Source organism: Asterias amurensis, chromosome 6 (assembly GCF_032118995.1).
Source record: "Asterias amurensis chromosome 6, ASM3211899v1".
Lineage (NCBI taxonomy): Eukaryota > Metazoa > Echinodermata > Asteroidea > Forcipulatida > Asteriidae > Asterias > Asterias amurensis.
In genome coordinates this window covers 3,330,893-3,350,529 of record NC_092653.1, presented here as the reverse complement: position 1 = coordinate 3,350,529, position 19,637 = coordinate 3,330,893, and the positions used below count along the sequence as shown (strand labels likewise).

The following is a 19,637-nucleotide window of genomic DNA, read 5'->3' as shown; positions in this document are numbered from 1 at the left end:
GGGGACCGAACTGGGATCTATACCATGTTGAACCCCTTTGCAAGACAAAGTTGTGAGGGGGAGAACACAGGTTTCAAAGCAAGACCAAACGCCAACAAAGAACCCAATAACGGCGGCTCTGTGACCTCACAGTTTTTTTCGGGGATTAACAGCTACTGATGCTTTCGAATCCGTAAGGTTAGACTTTACTACGAAAAGGTTGCTGTCAATAATGCCGACAACACAAGCGAGGCTCTGCCCCCCCCTCCAACTCGCTCACAAAATCTGTGCAACGATCCAAAGGCGCCCGATCCAAAAGGCACGTGTCCCTCAGGTGAAATTGAGTCATTTTTTCATCAGGCCTGGTCCGAGATACGGACCGAGATACGGATTTTTAAATAAACAAGTGGTCATTATTCCTGGTTAGGATTCCCTCGGATCAAGGAGGAATAACTCGGATGTAGAACTATACCTCTGTGGTTTCTTGGTACCTTACGACGAATGACAAGCGCACTTGATTCAAAAGGCATCCAACAGGGCGTGACAAATTAATACCCGGTGTTCATCACAGAACAGCGCCCTCGTCCCGTACTACACCCATTTTCAATTTTAACAAAACACTTTGGGATGGGGGATGGACTAAAAATTGTCGGAAAATATTTTGTGTAGGAAAACGTCAGGTTTATTATCTACAGAGAGAGTAGTACAAACACGAATTTTGCTTCTTTTTTTTCCATGATGATAATGATCATGGCCATTGATGAATCATCGCCGATGGAAATTTACTGCTGCTCAAAGTGTCCCGTGTTTTGCAATGTACTCATACTTGCGTAACCCACTACACATTGTTGATGTATGTCATGTATGTACATGTGTAAATTAATGCACCTTGTACAATGTACACAAACCCAACGCGTCCCACCCTTTACCACGTGACCATTCTGGTTTCAGTTCCCACGAATCTTTGAAGTAACATTGCATGTTATTTACCCTGTCCTCATCTTATAATACAAATTAGTGTCGCCAGAATTTTTAAGTTTTAATGGAAAGCTAAAATCTGTGTGCTGAACAATTAGAATATAAGCGGTAAATAAAATAACTGAAGAATCTATGATTCCCTGAACAAGCGTAGGAAACTAATTTGGTGGGTGCTATCGGCCATCTTTCTTGTTGTGGAAATTTTTGTGCAGTAACTATAGGAGAGTTGATTACGTGCGTACATCCCACACACCAAACCGTACACACATCAAAATACACACGACCAAAATAGTTGCCATTTGTAGGCTGTGGCTGCTGTTGCCGTGTGTTAAAATCGTTGTTTTCTTCAGCCTTCACGAAGCAGCACTATGGGGAATGTAAACACAGTAGGGCCCAATGAGGCTATGGTTGTTTCAGGTATGTTTTTTCTGCATTATACCTGCTTTTGGTAGATATTTTCAGCTCGGTTCAATCAGTGTTTTGACAAATTTAATTAAGTTCGATCTATCCATTGCTAGGCCGTATTGAACCCGACTCTACGCTTTTGTTGGGCACCTCACACTTAGCTTTGCCTTATCAATATCAGTAAAATTTACACATTTTTAGATATGTTTAGATAAGTAGCAGTACTACTAGTTGAGTAGATGTAGATGTATATGTTTTAACTTTGTACTTTGGTTTACAACTTGTTGTATTTCTTTTGTTTTGATCACCCCAGTCCCCACTCCAATCCAAGCCATTTTTGGTTAAAGTGTTTAGGAAACCTCACCCATCCATCCCCATCATCACACGTTGCAGTCTATGGCTTGTAACTGCAGTGCAGTGGCAAAAGAGGCCATTAAATCAACTGTTTTAATAATAATATTTCTATTTTACCAGCAGATCCATTTTTATTCATTTATTAATTATTACTTTTATTATTTTTTATTTACTTGTTTATTATTAATGGAAAATTTTCCGTATGGTGCCACCACTTTATCATTTGATATGAAATAATAAAGTTTCTAATTTACCTCATCAATGAGATATCCCTTTTTGTAAAGATGAGTGAAAAAGTGGTGGCGCCATACCGAAAGTTATCCGAACCATTCATTTGTGCGTTGTTGTTTAAGTCTCATTATTATGGGGACAATGTTTCTGAGAGCGGAGGCCCTGCAGACCCGCCTCCACCCCCTCTGATCTGGTAACATGGATCAGGTTTTAGACTCTCTAACTTTGGTGTTGGATTTTGTGTTGAAGGATCCATAAATAACCATACATGTAGGTGGTTTTAATTTAAGATTCTTAAATTTTTTGCCGATTTGACCAGAAATGTTAGATCAAAAAGGAAATAGCTATTTCTACAGATTCAAGAAAGTTGTGTTCTTTTTAAGCTAATTGCACAAAATTATTAACTAACAAGAAATTATACTTACATTGTAAAAAAAATTATGATGAAATCATTGTTGCGATCCCACTCACTCTACCCTCACAATTATTTTCATAACTGTACAGAGAATAATTTCCATTGTTTCACTGCAAGACACAAACTTACTTGAACTTACTTGAATCTACCGACGCCATCACACATGGGAAGAGACGGTGGTCCTGGTTACTGGGGCAGACAGCTTAGATAAGCTTATAATGTAAAGCCCCCCAATGATATATGTGTGAAGCGCTATACAAGCTGTGTGTAATTATTATTATTTAAGAATTTGTCCACAAGTCCCTTGAAAGTGTTCACACTTGTAGCTGCACTTGCCTCTCTTTCAATAAGTTACCACTCTCTGGCTAAACCAGAACTTCCTGAGGTATTTGTTTGAATCTTGTTTAATTCCTTGTCTAGGTGGATGTTGTGGAAGTGGTTCCAAGAAGTACATCATCGGAGGATGGACCTGGGCGTGGTGGATGGTATCAGATGTCCAAAAGTGAGTACACTGTCTTCAAGATGGTTCCCGTGGAGAATGTAAATTGCTTATTGAGTGTGCACAGTTGCACTTCTGGGCCCAATTTCATAGCGTTGCTCAGCGGCTGATTTTATGCTTACTGTGCAATTTCTATTTCATAGCGCTGCTAACCAGAAGCACACCAAAAGGCATGCTAACCATCCGGTGCTTATCGCACAAACATAAATGACTTCACAATGCAAATCCACGGTAAACACGCAATATGGCCACCCAATTTTTCTGCTAACCTGTGAAATACGCTTAGGCTAAGCAAGTTTTTCTGCTGCAGTAAGAACACAAATTTGCTTACAGTTAAGCAGCCCTATGAAATTGGGCCCTGGTTGGGGAAATAAGGGGAACATTGCACCTTCTTGTGAGCAGTTGATAATAGCAAGTTTCTGTCTGCCTTAGTGCCCATAGATAACAGAATAAGTGTGCAATATTTGAGTTTTAAAGAAAAACATCAACACTCAAATGTAGCTCAAGAATTGAAATTATTTTCCAAAACACTCCACTTACTTTGTTTTGTTTTTGAGCCATCAAAAAGGCTTATTTTTATTTTGAATTGGACATTTAAATCTTGGCGTTTTTTTGTAAAAATAACTTGAAAAACCCACCTCAATTTCATAAATTCTCTCTATATTTGTACGATTCTTTAGAAGATTGTTTTTTTGTCTTTCTAGGATCACCCTGGAGGTCATGACCCTCAACCCCAAGTGTGAAAATGTAGAGACATCGATGGGTGTGCCCCTCACAGTCACAGGGGTGGCCCAAGTCAAGGTCATGACAGAGGAGGGACTGTTAGCCACAGCTTGTGAACAGTTCTTGGGTCGTTCTACCAACGAGATTCGACAAGTAGTCTTACAAACTCTGGAAGGTCATCTTAGAGCTATCTTAGGTAGGTGTTTGGCTAGCTCGTTTTTTGTCAGGATTTGTTGGACAGATTTCATGAATTAACATCCATATCTCCTTTTTCCTGATTTTCAAACTTTCTTGAAACACTTGGGCCCCAATCTCATGGCTCAGCTTACCGTCAGCAAAGAATCGGCGCTTACGGAAGCAGGAATTCCGTGCTTGTTCATCAGGCGTATTTCTCAGGTTAGCAGGGAATTTTGGCTTCTGCGCGTGCGTACTCCACATTACTAGGCATTCTATGCCTAAACAGCTAGCGCAGAGATTCGGCGCTTGCTTGTAAGCGAAAATGGTGACCGTAAGCGCCGAATTCGGCGGTAAGGAGAGCCATGAATTTAAGCCCTGATCTGACCAGAAAAAAAAAAACTCTTTCAAAATTACTTAACGCAATGATGCAGTGGGCCTTGGAATCCTTGCACAGACCTGGGTCCAATTTCATTAAGCTGTTAAGCAGCCGATTTTGTGTTTACCGCGCGAGTTTCCATTTCAAAGCGCTGCAATGGAATTTTATTTAAAGATTTATAGGAAGAGTTTGTACAGTTTTCAAGATAATTCCATTATTGTGTAATCTTATTAATTGTTTGATTATTTGTTATTTTTTTACACTAACTTCAAGTCATTGTAAACTAACTTTAGCATCCTAACATTTAAAGGAAGCAGAAATATTGAAATACAAACACATTTATTCCTCATGACTTTCCGACGGATTTGTTTAGGTGAAAACAAGTTCCTATAAACACTGGTTGCAACGTACAGCCTGTAACTTCCTGTGTTTATGTATAGAGGAAAAAGAACTGTTGACAAATGAAATACAATATTCCTAGATGGTTTCCGGCAGGATATGTCAAGGTAGTAACAAGTTCTCATTCATAAGCGCTGCTGCAAACCTGGAACTAAAGATCTGCAGATAAAGGATAGAAACATAAATGAAGGAAAAAAAGCACACTGTGCATTCATCATATGAATTCCCTGATGATATTGTATGCGCTCTTGAACAGGCTGGTAAATTATAGTTATTAAATTATTATTTTTATATAGGCCTAGGCCTACTGTATCAGTATTATAACTTCTGAAATAAAGGAAAAAGAAATATTGAAATAGGTAAAACAGTGTGAGAAGTTGGTGTTCACTGCCTATGAACAGGTTGGTGGCCAGTGTTAATTACATGTAACAGCGGCCAGCCACCAACCAAGGTCATTTTTATTATCATTATTATGATTACTATCAGTGTTATCAAGTTATCATAAATAATGGTTATCAAAATATAATTCTCTGCAAATAAATGAACAAGATATCTTCAATGTAGGTTCACAAAACAATTTGTTGTGAAGGTAAAGCTACTTTATAGGCAAAACTATAAAGAAAGATACATTAAAAGTCACATGTGAAAGTTTCAGCTGATAACACTGTCTGATTGCTGAGAAAACAGCAAAAATCTGTCACAACATTTTCACAAGATCATTGAATCCATCATTGTTTAGTGAGGTGACAGCGGGTAATCAATCTCACCTATGGCCACAGCAAGCGGCCCTCACCAAAATCGCCACTATGGTGCTGCACACAGAAAAACATGATCTTGGTCAAAGGGGTTGTGCATTCAACACTGCACGAGGACCAACATTTTGTTAACCTTTTCTCATGATACACTGAGAGAATGGCCTCCCTTGGGTCAATGAGAGAGTTGCAATAACTTGGGATAAAGCAGTTTTGTGTAAAAAAACGCGTTGGAGAATACAGGGTGCCAGACTAGTTTGCTTTTTGGGTTGTCCAGCAATCATGCGACCAAAGAAAACCGGTCTCTCTATGTTGCAACTCTCTCATTACACAGCTCTGGTCACAAGAACCATAAAGCACCCTTACTGAGGTAAATTGGCTGAGAGTTTTGCGCGCCACATATATATGTGTGACCTCAGCAATTGTAGCTAAAGCAAGGGGTCTATAGACCTTATGCACATGACGTCATTTCAGTACGGCGCCCTCGCCTTGAGGTCAAAAGGAGGTTGTTCATTGGCCAATCTATGTGCATTTTGATTGTTTCGTCATCGTTTGACCTCAAAGATGGCGGCTGGATGACGTCAATGCATAAGGTCTATTGGACACAGTGTGCAGGATTTGACATGATTTCCTGGTCGCTATAAGAGTTCATTATTTATAGATATTTAACGCTTTCCCTTCGCTAATCAGGTACGCTGACGGTAGAGGCAATCTTTCAGGACCGTGACCAATTCGCCCAGCTGGTACGAGAAGTAGCTTCCCCCGATGTAGGCCGCATGGGTCTGGAGATTGAGAGCTTCACCATCAAGGACGTGTTCGATAAGGTGGACTACCTGGACTCTCTGGGTATCTCACAGACTGCCGTGGTCAAGAGAGATGCTGATATTGGTGTAGCAGAGGCTAACAGGGATGCTGGAATCAGGGTGAGCTTTTAGTTTGTAACATAAAGTTGTTTTGTGGTTTTTTAGATGATCTTCATGTTAAAGACACCTTTGGTAACTGTCAAAGACCAGTATTCTCACTTTGTGTATCCCAAAATATGCATAAAATAACATATCTGTAAAAATTTGGACTCAATTGATCATCAAAGTTGCAAGAGAATAAATAAAAGCCACCCTTGTTGCACAAATTAGTGTGCTTTCAGATGCCTTATAAAAGCCTACCTCAGATTCATATATTTTAGTGAGAAATAACCACTTTCCCAAAAACTATGTCACTTCTTAAGGAGTCATTTTTCACAATATTAATAATAACAATAACAATAATAATAATAATAATAATAAAATTAAAGTGTTATATAGTGCACGTATCTACCAAACAAGGTACTCAAGGCGCTGAGTATGTAGCACCTTAGAAGGGGTTACAAAGTGCTACGTCGCATTCAGCAGCAACAGCCAGAAACACCGGGGCAAACCCCTTCTCTTTTCGATAAGTGCACTGGGTTATTTTACATGCATTACCCAACACATGGGACCAACGGCTTTACGTCCCTTCCGAAGGACGAAGCAATAGTTTAGTGTCTTGCATAAGGACACAAATGTCACGGCTGGGGATTTGAACCCACACACTGCTGATCAGAACCATAAGAGTTTGAATTCGTTGCTATTAACTGCTCCGCCACGACACTTCCAATGTTTAACAGCTCCCACTTGCTCAATACCAAGTAATTTTGTTATGCTAACATATATTTTAAGTAATTACCAAACTTTCTCTTTCATAACCTTCTTTATTTTAAATCAATGAACAGGAAGCAGAATGCGAGAAGGTCATGATGGACACCAAGTACGATGCAGACACCAAAATTGCTGACTCATCTCGTAAATTTGAGATGCATAAAGCAGGATTTGAGGTAGAGGTCAACACAAAGGTAAGCACCAAATTATCGCTTAGAGAAAGATCGATTTGTTGATTTCAAAATCAATACCAAGGAGGTGAAATTTCACACTGTTGCATGAATTTAAATTTTTTGTGTTCTGCCTGGTGAAAATCAACTTTTCTTTTACTTCAAGTATAAAGAAATATTGCTTATTAAGTAGGAAGATACTGCTCCCAAATCCTCATTGGAATCTTTAACTCCAGAGGTTACTAAGGGAAGCAAAGAGCTGCAAAAAGGTTTTAAACTCGTTCAAACAATCTGAGGCTTGGTTCTTGATTATTTTACTGAGACGGTTAAATTATCAAGAACTAAGCCTAGTAACATACCACATTGGAAAGTTAAGATATCCGGACATGAACTTTACTTCGACCTCTTTATGTGAATGGAAGTGGTTCAAACCTGTGGCAGTTTGCGGCTGCTATGGGCATTTATGTACAAGTCACTTGTAGCCACTAATGTCAAACCATATTGCCATTTGCAGCGGCTATGGGCATTTATGTACAAGTCACTTGTGGCCACTATGGTCAAACCATGCGACAATTTGCTGCAACTTGTAGCCACTACTGTCAAACCATACTGCCATTTGCAGCGGCTATGGGCATTTATGTACAAGTCACTTGTGGCCACTATGGTCAAATCATGCGGCAATTTGCTGCAACTTGTAGCCACTACTGTCAAACCATACTGCCATTTGCAGCGGCTATGGGCATTTATGTACGAGTCACTTGTGGCTACTATGGTCAAACCATGCGACAATTTGCTGCAACTTGTAGCCACTACTGTCAAACCATACTGCAATTTGCAGCGGCTATGGGCATTTATGTACAAGTCACTTGTGGCCACTATGGTCAAACCATGCGGCAATTTGCTGCAACTTGTAGCCACTACTGTCAAACCATACTGCAATTTGCAGCGGCTATGGGCATTTATGTACAAGTCACTTGTGGCCACTATGGTCAAACCATGCGGCAATTTGCTGCAACTTGTAGCCACTACTGTCAAACCATACTGCAATTTGCAGCGGCTATGGGCATTTATGTACAAGTCACTTGTGGCCACTATGGTCAAACCATGCGGCAATTTGCTGCAACTTGTTGCCACTGCTGTCAAACCATACTGCCATTTGCAGCGGCTATGGGCATTTATGTACAAGTCACTTGTAGCCACTACTGTCAAACCATACTGCCATTTGCAGCGGCTATGGGTATTTATGTACAAGTCACTTGTAGCCACTACTGTCAAACCATACTGCCATTTGCAGCGGCTATGGGCATTTATGTACAAGTCACTTGTGGCCACTATGGTCTCTATTAAGGGATGAATATAAAATATGTCTGTCTCCTGCCTCTAAGCAACAGTGTTTTTGCCTGATTTTTCTGATGACAGAAAGCCGAGGCCGAGTTGGCGTACGAGTTGGAAGCAGCCAAGATCAAGCAGCTGATCCGTAGTGAGGAGATCGAGATCGACGTCGTAGAACGAAGAAAACTCATCGACATTGAGGAGAAGGAAATCGAGCGTAAGGAACGAGAGCTCATCGCCACCATCAAGCGACCCGCCGAGGCTGAATCTTACAAAGTGGAAACCATTGCTTTGGGTGAAAGGTAAAAAAATACTTTGATCATGTGCTTCACCTTCCATTCTGGTAGAATAATTCGTATTGGGAGACTTTTTGAGAGCTTTGCCACTAGAGGGCAGCAGACCTACCAGGTAAAGGTGCACAACTCCCATAGCAAACAGTGGTAAATGCTAAAAATTCACAAATACTCAAAAAGTATTTAGAAGTCTCTCAGCCTCTTGAAAATTAATCAGATACATTGTCAGACATCTAAACTTCAGATTTCTTCTCAATTTTTTGGTAGGTCAGCAGTTTGGAATATTTGCTCATTACCCTGAAAAAAAAACACCCCAAAAAACTCGGCACAACGCTTGTTATCCTTGGGGAACTCGTGTCCAGTACGTCCTGTTCCAGAACAGTCTGGTTTATACTGCAAATACGATGTTTGGCATCGTATTATGGAAAACAAATTACAGTTGGGCTAAATCTAAATACAAAAACACAAACCTGCAAAACACAAGGTATTTGTTGACAAGTGCTGTCGATGACTGTTACTCCCATGCTTCTCCTATTCCCAAATTGTTGACATTACCTGGTGAAGAGCAGAAAGTCTAAATTTCCCATTGGAATACACAAAAGGGTGTCATGGCTGAGTGGTTTAGAACATCAAATTCAAGCTCTGATGGTTAAGTCATCGGAGTGTGGGTTCGGATCCTGGTCTTGACAATTGTGTCCTTGATGCTTACTATAATTTATTCTCTATAAATGGTACCTGCGAGGGTAGAGGTTGATATTCTGTATGAAAAAGCCTTTTGGAGCGCACGGCAGCTCAGGCCTGTATACCCCTCAGGGAGCTGAGAAAGATTAAAGGAATGTTATTGGCCCAATGACCAGGGCACTAATGTAAAGCGCATTGAAACGGATATTGTAAAAGGCACTATAAGAGCTAATTATTTTTTATTATTAATATCTACTCCATTGCATTCTGTAAATAACCACTACTTACTATAACAACTTTTGCCAATAAAAAATTGTTTGTTTCTCAACAATGGAAAGGTATATTGATTTGAATGAGAGAAAAAAACATCATATCCGCACTATGATAAAGGTCTATGACTTCATATGAATACTAAGAGTCCATAGAGTTATATATAAGAACTAGAGGGCGCACTGGTGATGCTTCGTGCACAAACGCCACGGGACCGCATGATGACAAGCGCGCCATTCTGTACGCGCGTAGAATATGAAATACACGTTTGAGTTTTTTTTTATTGAACGCTCACGCGATGCTGTTTGTTCAACTTACAAAATGGCCGCACAGACACACGCTGTGAGATGCCAGTTTTGTCAACTTAGAAAATGGCCGCCTGCGCGCATGCCGGAGCGCGTATTTAGGCCAGTGTGCCCTCTAGTTCTTATATATAACTCTATGTAAGAGTCACATCATCTTCTCTGTTGTACAGAACAAAGACCGTGCTAGCAGCCAGAGGAGAGGCTGAGAAGATCAAGAAGATCGGCCACGCTGAGGCGATATCCATCGAGGCTATCGGCAAGGCTGAGGCTGAGAGAATGAGGATGAAGGCTGCTGCTTACAAACAGTACGGAGACGCTGCTAAGATGAGTCTCGTCCTGGAGTCATTGCCTAAGGTAACGATCGTGGGTGTTTCATGAACAACTCTTAAAAAGGGAGGAGCAATTCAACGTTTTGATATATTTGAAGGCAATGCGCCTCTTTAATTCACATCAGTTGAAATGTGCAACTGCAAAACATTCGCTGTGAAAACAGCCTTGTGACGTTTTTGCTACGCATGAAGTTGGACCTAAATCCCTTTTCTATTTGTGTTCAGGCTCCAAATTCATAGAGATGCTTAAGCAGAAACTAGTGCTTGACACTTTTTCTGCGAAGCAGAAATGAGCAGGATACCAGTCACAAATTGTACATGTGGCATGCTGTACATGGTACTCCATGTTACTAGGCATTCTTTACTTACACAGCTTATCCAACAATTTTGCCCTGTGAGTGAAAACTGGTGATTGCAAGCGCAGATTTTGGCGATAAGCAGAGCCATGAAATTGTGCCCACATCCTGCTGGCTATTTACAAAGCCATTTTGTTTCTAGTCACTACAAAAATTAAGAGCAAGGACTGGTTTGTGATAGATCTGTGTATTAAGAGAGTTGCAACATAAAGGGACCAGTTATTCTTTAGTTCCCTGGTTGTTGTATGTCATTTTCAGTGCAAATGCAGCACAACCCAAATGAGTAGACTAGTATTGCACCCTGTGTTCGCTGATACGTTTTTTGTTGACACAAAAAATGGCTTCTAATCACAACTTAGGTACACTTAATGCTATGCATGTTGGAAAATACCAAGTAAATAAGGTTTGCGGCGACACCATGTAAAAATGTCTTCTTTGTGAGTCTCTGTTAGAAGTTGTCGCTACTCTTTAATATATGGCTCTGGTTTAGGATAATGGGAGATCCACATGAGACGTAACAGAAGCTGATTATACCTAAGCTTGGGCGATACCACGATATTATCGAATATCGCGATACTAATTTGGAAACGATTTCGATATCAGATCGATTTGGTTTTAATCGAAATAGCGATATATCGCGATCGCGATATATCGCGATATATCGATAGCGATTAAGTATCGCAATATCGCGATGTATTTCTTAGCTGAGACACCTTGCACCCCATAGGTTTGGAGTAAAACCAGAAGAATAGGTCATTAGAACACCTCTCTTATGCTATGACTGTCTCTTCTACAACTTTCACTGGGAGTTTGAAGACTGATGATGTCAAATTTAATTAATCGCGATTATATCGAATATCGCGATATATTGTCGGCGACATATCGTGATTAAAATAAATCGATATCGCCCAAGCTTAATTTTACCCTGTACATCCCACAGGCCACTCACAGCCTGCTAAATACGCAGCTTGCAGAGTCCGACACGATTCCCCAGATAGAAGAACAAAGGTTCTGTAGTTTTCTGCTGAGGAGAACAGTATGCAACAATTTGCTTCCCCTTTGTTGCATCGTGTGCTTTGCATGGTATCAGTGGCATAACAAGATGTTTTCATGGGGAGTCGGGGAGGGGGGGGGGGGGGCAAGCGCGGGCAAGGATGTAATGTTTGGGACTATCAACCATTCATTTGTGCATTATTTTGATCTTGGGGGGCAGGAGCTGCAAGGGTTCCCAGAACAGGTACTGCCCTCCTGCCCCACCTCCCTCCCCTCCTCCTCTGGTTACACCACTGCATGGTATGGTCATTTATGTATCTTGATTTAATAGCGCACATTTGATCTGAAACGTTCAATTGTCAGGTTGGCGAAATGGATTCTGTCCTCGCCTTCAACCTCTAGGACCCTGGTTCGAATCCAGCCGTGGGCACTGCATGGATTTGGTGTTCAGTGCCTATCGGGCTGCGCGGGTTTTCCTCTGGTTCTCTGGGGTTTTCCTCCCACATCTAGAACTAAAACTTCTTCCTTTGCCTTCTCTCCATAGGGTTCTTGGCTAGTACAGTGATTAAGTTTTCTTTTTGTGAGAGTCCTTGGCTTCACAACCCCCCATCAATTTCACCAAACTCTTCCTAACTTTGGATTAATCTTAGGACTTAGGACGAGTTAAGTTCTGTAACCATAGACGCTAGGAGGCATTGAACTCATCCTAAGTTAGGACGAGTTACTCGTCCCAACTCGAGATAGGATTAACCGTGAAACCGGCTGCAGAATTAAGAAATGAAATGAAATGAAACTTTGTCCGATTCTTCCTTAGATTGCTGCTGAGATAGCTGCTCCTCTCGCTAAGACTGATGAGATTGTTCTCCTTGGAGATGATAGAACCACCACTGAGCTCAGCAAGCTTCTTGGATCCCTCCCGGTCGCTGTTCAAGCTCTGACTGGCACAGACCTCACAAAGGTAAGTCAGGACGAATGATAACTATTTGTGATGTGATCAAGCTATATGAGTTGTTTGTTGGAAATATCATTATTGAAAAACAAGCCAAAACATGCCAACCCCCCAATGGATGAAATTTTTAATCGTTTTAATTAACTTAAATGCCCAAATACATCTTAGTTTGTATTGGCAATTTCCTTCCTGATAAATAACATAAAAAAGGAGTTGAAATTAGCATTGAAATGTGCATTTTGTCTGTTAAAAGGCAGTGGACACTATTGGTAATTACTCAAAATAATTATTAGCATAAAACCTTTCTTGGTAACGAGTAATGGGGAGAGGTTGATAGTATATAACAGTGTGAGAAACGGCTCCTTCTGAAGTAATGTAGTCTTCGAGAAAGAAGTAATTTTCCACGAATTTGATTTCGAGACCTCAGATTTAGAATTTGAGGTCTTGAAATCAAGCATCTGAAAGCACTCAACTTCGTGTGACAAGGGTGTTTTTTCTTTCATTATTTTCTCACAACTTAGACCACTGATTGAGCTCAAATTTTCACAGGTTTGTTATTTTATACATATGTTAAGATACACCAACTGTGAAGGCTTGTCTTTGACAATTACCAATAAACAACTTGACTTTAAACTTGACTTTTAAGAACGCATCAACACAGGGTTTCAAGAGCATTAAAGCATAGATTATGCTCTTTTAAAATGTATCAAAAAACTGAATAATTACCTGGGTCGACAAATGACTCATTTTGCTTGATCGCATCACATTATATTATCTTGTATTATGCATGTATCTACAAATGTGGTACTTAAAGCCATTGGCCACTTTCGGTAAACAGTATTATCAAAAGGCCCACACTTCGTGTATCACAACTTATATATAGAATAACAAACCTGTGAAAATTTAGGCTCAATCGGTGTTGGGAGAAAATAACGGGAAAACCCACCCTTGTTTCCGCACGTTTCGCTGTGTCATGACATGTGTTTACTATAATCGATGTTGAGAATTGATAATTGTTTTAATGTTTTCTCAAAAAGTAAAGCATTTCATGGAATAATATTTCAAGAGAAGTCTTTCACCACTACCTTCTATAAACCCTGTAAGTTATTTGTAAATCTGTGAACTTTTTTTTTTTTTCCTGTACCGAAAGGGTCCAATGGCTTTAAGGCACTTGAACTTCTGTAAGAGAAACATTTTTTAAATGTTTTGAGTTATGAGAACAATTTATGTAGCCCGTCCCAATGACCCACTAAGTACTGCTTGGTCGAGGGATGGCATTTTTACCCAGATGTCGCAGTTTCAAGTCCTGCTCAATTTTCAAAGAAATTTACCTAGTTCCCTTTGTGGTTCATCACTTGAAAATTATCTTTTTTTTCATGCTCTAATACAAGTTCTTTTGTTTCTTTATTTTATCTCCTTCAGGTGATGTCTAAGATACCAGGAGCTCGTTAAGACGCCACGTTATGAGCTCGTCCGATCACTTCCCTGCATGGTATTGGTGCAACAACAACCCCTCCTCACCTAAGATCTTGCTCATACAACCCTCGTTATGAGAGTGTGGAGAACCCTAACTAAAACAGTTACTTATCGTTTTTTGTGGATTTTTGGCGGAGTTAGGAAAAAAGTACTGTGTTTGGAGTGTGACAAAAATTTGTGGAGGTGTCCACGTGCTAGGCTGGATTTTGTATGAGGAGTTAATGAAACAAAAAAAAGAGAGGGTCTAACAAATTTTCAGTTATGTGTGCTTTAACGACCCCCCCCACTTGACCTCAACCCCTAACCCCTGACCCCTAACCCCTGACCCATACACTATATAAAAATGTTATTTAAACCCTATGATATTATTATCACTAAATACATTCATATATAACTTGATGTTTGTGGTTGCTTCAGGAATCTCTTGTTGGTATTTTTTATCCATGAGGATACTGCACTCTTAAAAAATGAAAACAAAAACTTGTTTTTTTTGTTTTTCATTTTTTCAATAGACAATCAAGACTAGCGTGTGGACACCCATTCTAGTTTCCAAATCCTCTGTTTTAACCACTGTATATATTATGACTATATAATGACTATAAATAATGTTTTAACAAATTATTTACATGTTGGCATACTCCAATATTTTCCGCTCCCTGACCAAAAATTGTTGAAGTCCAAATATCAGGCTTCTTGGTGGAATTCTACTCGGATGGCGAGATCAAGAAATAGTAATTCTAGAAGTTTGTTAAACCTTCATTGAAGGTAGGGTCATAGCCTGGTCTTTGTCAATATAATGCTGGTTAAAGAACGATGCAATGCAAATCACTTGGAAAGTTTCAGCCAAGTTCTGGCGCTGTAGTTTCACATGAATGCGAATTCATCCGCATTTAGCGAGGTGCCTAACGAACACCAAACACACAAACCATACTTTGAAAGGCATCCTTTCTCAAAAACAGCTGCAGTTCTTCTCACTAAAGGGCGTTTTTATGGTCATTATTTTTTTGAGTACATGTATTTAACGTTCTTTGACCCTACCTTTAAGTGTTTGAACTATACCCAAGTCCCCAGTAATTTTAAGATTTTGTAACTTGGGCATGTTTAGATGGTGTTGTTTCAATCTGAGGCCTTTGCTAAATTCTGGTGTTTGTGGTTATCAGGTTCTGGCTTTGGCTTCATGAGCCAGGCTTCACGAGCCAGAGCCAATTGTAGATAGTTGGACCATAGTCTTATATTAATAATTTCTTTGTCATGGTGGGATCTTTTCCAAATATGACTTTTGTGTTCACTGGTGGTGGCTTAGGCTTGCTCATCCAGAGCCAACTGCAGTTGGACTATAAGTCAGTTGCCAGCCAGAGCCGATTGTAGTTGGGGTCCCAGTCAACCATATTATAGATTAATCTAACAGAAGTTACAGCATTGATCCGATAAGTGCTAAACTGAAGGTATTTTTGACTCTTTTCTTTCAATATATATATTTTGGGGGGAATGTATTTTTTGTGGAAATTTCTATTTCCAAGGACATTTTGCATGCTGACCAAGTGCGACATTTTTATCTCAGGAGGTAGTGACAGGTTGTTCGATTACCATACTCAGGGCTGTGAAATTGGGACCCAAGACTCCTGCCATCGATTTCACAAAACTCTTTCTAACTTAGGATTAATCTTAGGACTTAGGACGAGTTAAGTTCCGTACCACAAGACATAGGACGCATTGAGCCCATCCAAAGTTAGGACGAGTTTCCTCTCGTCCTAACTCGAGATAGGATTAATCCTAGCGTTTCATGAAATCGGCTGTTGGGTTTCAGCTGTGCCATTGGAAATTGAAAATCAAAGTACTGAATGTTGCTGTGTTTGGCTCTGTCAACGTTTTTTTGACAGACTGCAGTTCCTCGCTTGGAACTGAGTCTCAGACGAAACCTTCTGTTAGTTCAAGTGTTTATTTCAGGCTTTCAAAACGCTGTACATAACCAAAATGTGACGTGTACTATCGCCTGTATAATGCTCTGTATATTTTCATTTTTTTATGTATCACTATTATTGAGTAGAGAAAGTAAATGTGATTATTACAATGTGATTATTGTGGTATTTTATATGAGGATATTTTACTCTTTAGGATTGTCATATGGTATCATTTATTATGAATTTCATCATATTTTTTCAGTATTTCAGTTTAGCAGCTGTGTGGGTTCAAGGCTTGTTCGAGTCAACCAGTCATTCATTAAAGATCATGGCCCAATTATAGAGATGCTTAAGCAGAAAATACTGCTTAACAAAATCCCTGCTTAGCTATTATGAGCAGGGTGCCAGTCACAGATTGTACATGTGACATGGTATTGTGGCTGGTAACCTTGTTCTGGTTAGCATAATGTTGTTTGCTTGGCTTGTTTTTGTAGCTCTATGAAATTCACTCTTTGAAGCATTTCGCATATATTACAAGACTGTCAGAAAGTTGGAGACTGAGTCAAGCTGCACCTTTTTAAAGGTTTCAAATCTTTGCCGGTTTCCAGGCTGCCATGTTTCAAAAATGTTATTTACATTATTATTCTAAAACAGGGTACATTTGGTTTAATATCCGCCATTTCGCATTTTTTTTTTGGATATTGCTGCAAGTTTTTATTCAATTAGAGCCGCATGCTTTTATCATGGGCAGCCATCTTGTATTTCTCCCAATTACATTAGTGTAATCAAAGTGAGGCTGAACGGATAAATAGTCTGGTGCTTTTTGGGTATGGATTTGAATCGGTATGTATTATTCATATTGCACACGGGGCACCAAACAAAGATGGCGACTGTTTATGATAAAGGTCATGTAGCTTATGAAGGAACTGTTTGACCTTACAAGGTGTTATACATGATTGGTAGAGCTGACAAAATAGTCGGAGACAGTTTGGTTTTCATGTGTTGTGTGATCAACAAACCAAACACGATATAACAAACCTGTCGAAATTTGGGCTTAAGCCATTGTGTGAGTCAGGAGAAAAAAAAAGTGAAACCAAGCACAATTTTCAGCTTGTTCACACATTGTCTTTAAAGGCAGTGGACACTATTAGTAATTACTCAAAATAATTATTAGCACAAAGCCTTACTTGGTAACAAGTAATGGGGAGAGGTTGAAGGTATAAAACATTGTAAGAAACTGCTCCCTCTGAAGTGACCTAGTTTTCAAGAAAGAAGTAATTTTCCTTGAATTTGATTTTGAGACCTCAGATTTAGAATTTGAGGTCTCGAAATCAAGCATCTGTAAGCGCACAACACTGTGTGACAAGGGTGTTTTTTCTTTCATTATTATCTCCCAACTTTGACAAGCACAAATTTTCACAGGTTTGTTATTTTATGCATGTTGAGATACGCCAAGTGAGAAGACTGGTCTTTGGCGATTACCAATAGTGTCCACTGCCTTTAATTTGGGTTGGGTCTGCTGATATCAGATGTCTCTTTATGTTTTCAGATACAGTTTTCTTGAAGATGACTCTAATTCAGAGGGAAACATTTCTAAGAAAAACATGGTTCTAGTATGAACTTCTTAATCAGCAAAGCTTTCGGACAATGTTTTGTTTCTTTACCAATTCTGTATAGTTACTATAATCATGCGCCCCTTTTCGCAAACGTATTCACTAGTTCAACTATATGTTGCAGTTAATTTATGCCCTGAAAATTCACTACCTAAAAATTTTAAGTTCAGTATTAATTAGGAGCTTTTGTTTTATGTAAATACTTGTCATTGTCAAATTTTCATTTCAAGATAGAATTTGGTTTATATGTAATGTTTGTTGTAAGTGATTTTTTTACAATCTAAAATAATTTTTGATTGTTGAAATATTATCATGAATTTTTCATCGAGGTGTTGATGTGATTAGAAATGAAATGTTCCGTTACAGATGAGAACAAAAAAAGAAAGGAATATGCATGAAGTTTGATTTAATATTCATGCAAGGTTTTTACTTGGAGGTATATATGAAGAGCGAAAAATCTGCGACAATATTTATGGAAAATGTGTACAAAACATTGACCATTTTGTGTCTGAATTTTTCACAGATCTATGAATGATTGTAATCTAATTTCCTTTGGGATTTGGCTATCCTTTCAAAGCCTTCGCTGCAAACACATAATTAATCATGAATTTATGTCTCTATTTGCTTCAATATCCTTTATGATTATATTGCCTAATTAAATGTACATGTACATGTATGTGATAATATGATACGAATTTGAATGTGCTGATTTTTTAATTAAACAAAAATGTATTATAGTATACAAATATTGGATGCAGATAATGGTATGGTTGCAGATTTTACAATGTGAAAACTGGACTGTTCCACGTTCAAGTGGGGGAAAATGGAAAAGCCCGATTTCCAGAGTGTTTATATTTGCTGACAATGCAAGAATTAATTGCATTCAATATTTGTTTTTAATAACTCACATACAGATCCTTGTTATCTTGAAAACTCTTTCACCAAAATAAACACAAAATGGGTGCAGAAACTCACCCACCCTACACTCCAAAAAGAAGAAAAAAATGTATATGACCTGTCCTCCATGATATGACCTTGCCTCGTTCGGACGAAAGAACAGGAACAATCATTTTGAGAGTGATGCTGTGAAGCATCCAATAATTATCCATATTGGACTCAAATATTAACCTTTGGAGAGTTGTGGCAGAAATAATGGATGACATGTGACATGTATTGTACCAATCAAATAACAAGGATCTCTGTCTGTGGTATATACGTATATAATAGTTTTTAGATCCTTTCTGACCGTTTAACATGCTTTTTCCCCAATAAAGTAATAACCAATTGCTCAAAAACAGCCTTTTTTATTGTACTATTAATTGCAATGATACAAATATTGACAAATAATTGTATGATACAAACTTCATTGATCCTGGTTCCACAGAAAAATGATTACATAGTTGTGGTTTTATACATATTTAAGATATATTATGTATGCAATTTTTGTTTAGATAGTTGATGTTTAATCCTTATTTAGCCTTTTCATTAAGTTGGTGCACACTATAGTGCAATCAATAAAAATGAATTTATTGAAATCATGTTTGTGAAATTGTGTCAAAACTTTGTCAACTGTTATACAAACTCGCACTACTGAATTAATATTTAGGACAGTTGGAGTCTGATAATAGCAAACATATCGACCAATAAGGTACTTATAAAGCCTTGAAGAAAGAGAACCACTTTTTAAGACAGTTTGTGAAGTTTAATAATGATGAGAGCATTTAGGGAGCACCTTAGCCACTGCTACTAGTAACAGCAGGCTCAAACCTTTCACTTTACAGAACACTAAGGACCTTTTACTTTGACATCTCATCCCAATGGTTAAGTGCCTTAGCTTAGGGCAGTGGACACTCATTGTAAATACTCAAAATAATTAATAGCATAAAACCTTTGCTGGTAACGAGTATGTGGAGAGGTTGATAATATAAAACATTGTGAGAAGCAGCTCCTTCTGAAGTGACATAGTTTTCAAGAAAGAAGTAATTTTCCACGAATTTGATTAAGAGAC

At 38.9% G+C, this 19,637-nt stretch overlaps 1 protein-coding gene across 1 annotated transcript; it reads left to right on the top strand.

The window, feature by feature from the left end:
* Window positions 1–1,180: 1,180 nt before the first annotated feature.
* On the top strand, window positions 1,181–19,164 carry LOC139937964 (flotillin-2a-like). The gene is made up of 9 exons (XM_071933276.1): window positions 1,181–1,374; window positions 2,783–2,864; window positions 3,566–3,780; window positions 5,979–6,211; window positions 7,036–7,155; window positions 8,551–8,765; window positions 10,183–10,366; window positions 12,505–12,648; window positions 14,062–19,164. The coding sequence occupies exons 1-9, from the start codon at window positions 1,326–1,328 to the stop codon at window positions 14,089–14,091; spliced, it is 1,272 nt and encodes a 423-aa protein (XP_071789377.1). The 5' UTR covers window positions 1,181–1,325; the 3' UTR covers window positions 14,092–19,164.
* Window positions 19,165–19,637: the final 473 nt, after the last annotated feature.

Excerpts from the sequence above, each read along its gene's own strand:
- LOC139937964 (XM_071933276.1), top strand. The coding sequence starts at position 1,326 with ATGGGGAATGTAAACACAGTAGGGCCCAATGAGGCTATGGTTGTTTCA. Across the intron at positions 8,766-10,182 it reads ACCATTGCTTTGGGTGAAAG|AACAAAGACCGTGCTAGCAG; the intron begins GTAAAAAAATAC and ends TCTGTTGTACAG. Across the intron at positions 10,367-12,504 it reads TCCTGGAGTCATTGCCTAAG|ATTGCTGCTGAGATAGCTGC; the intron begins GTAACGATCGTG and ends ATTCTTCCTTAG.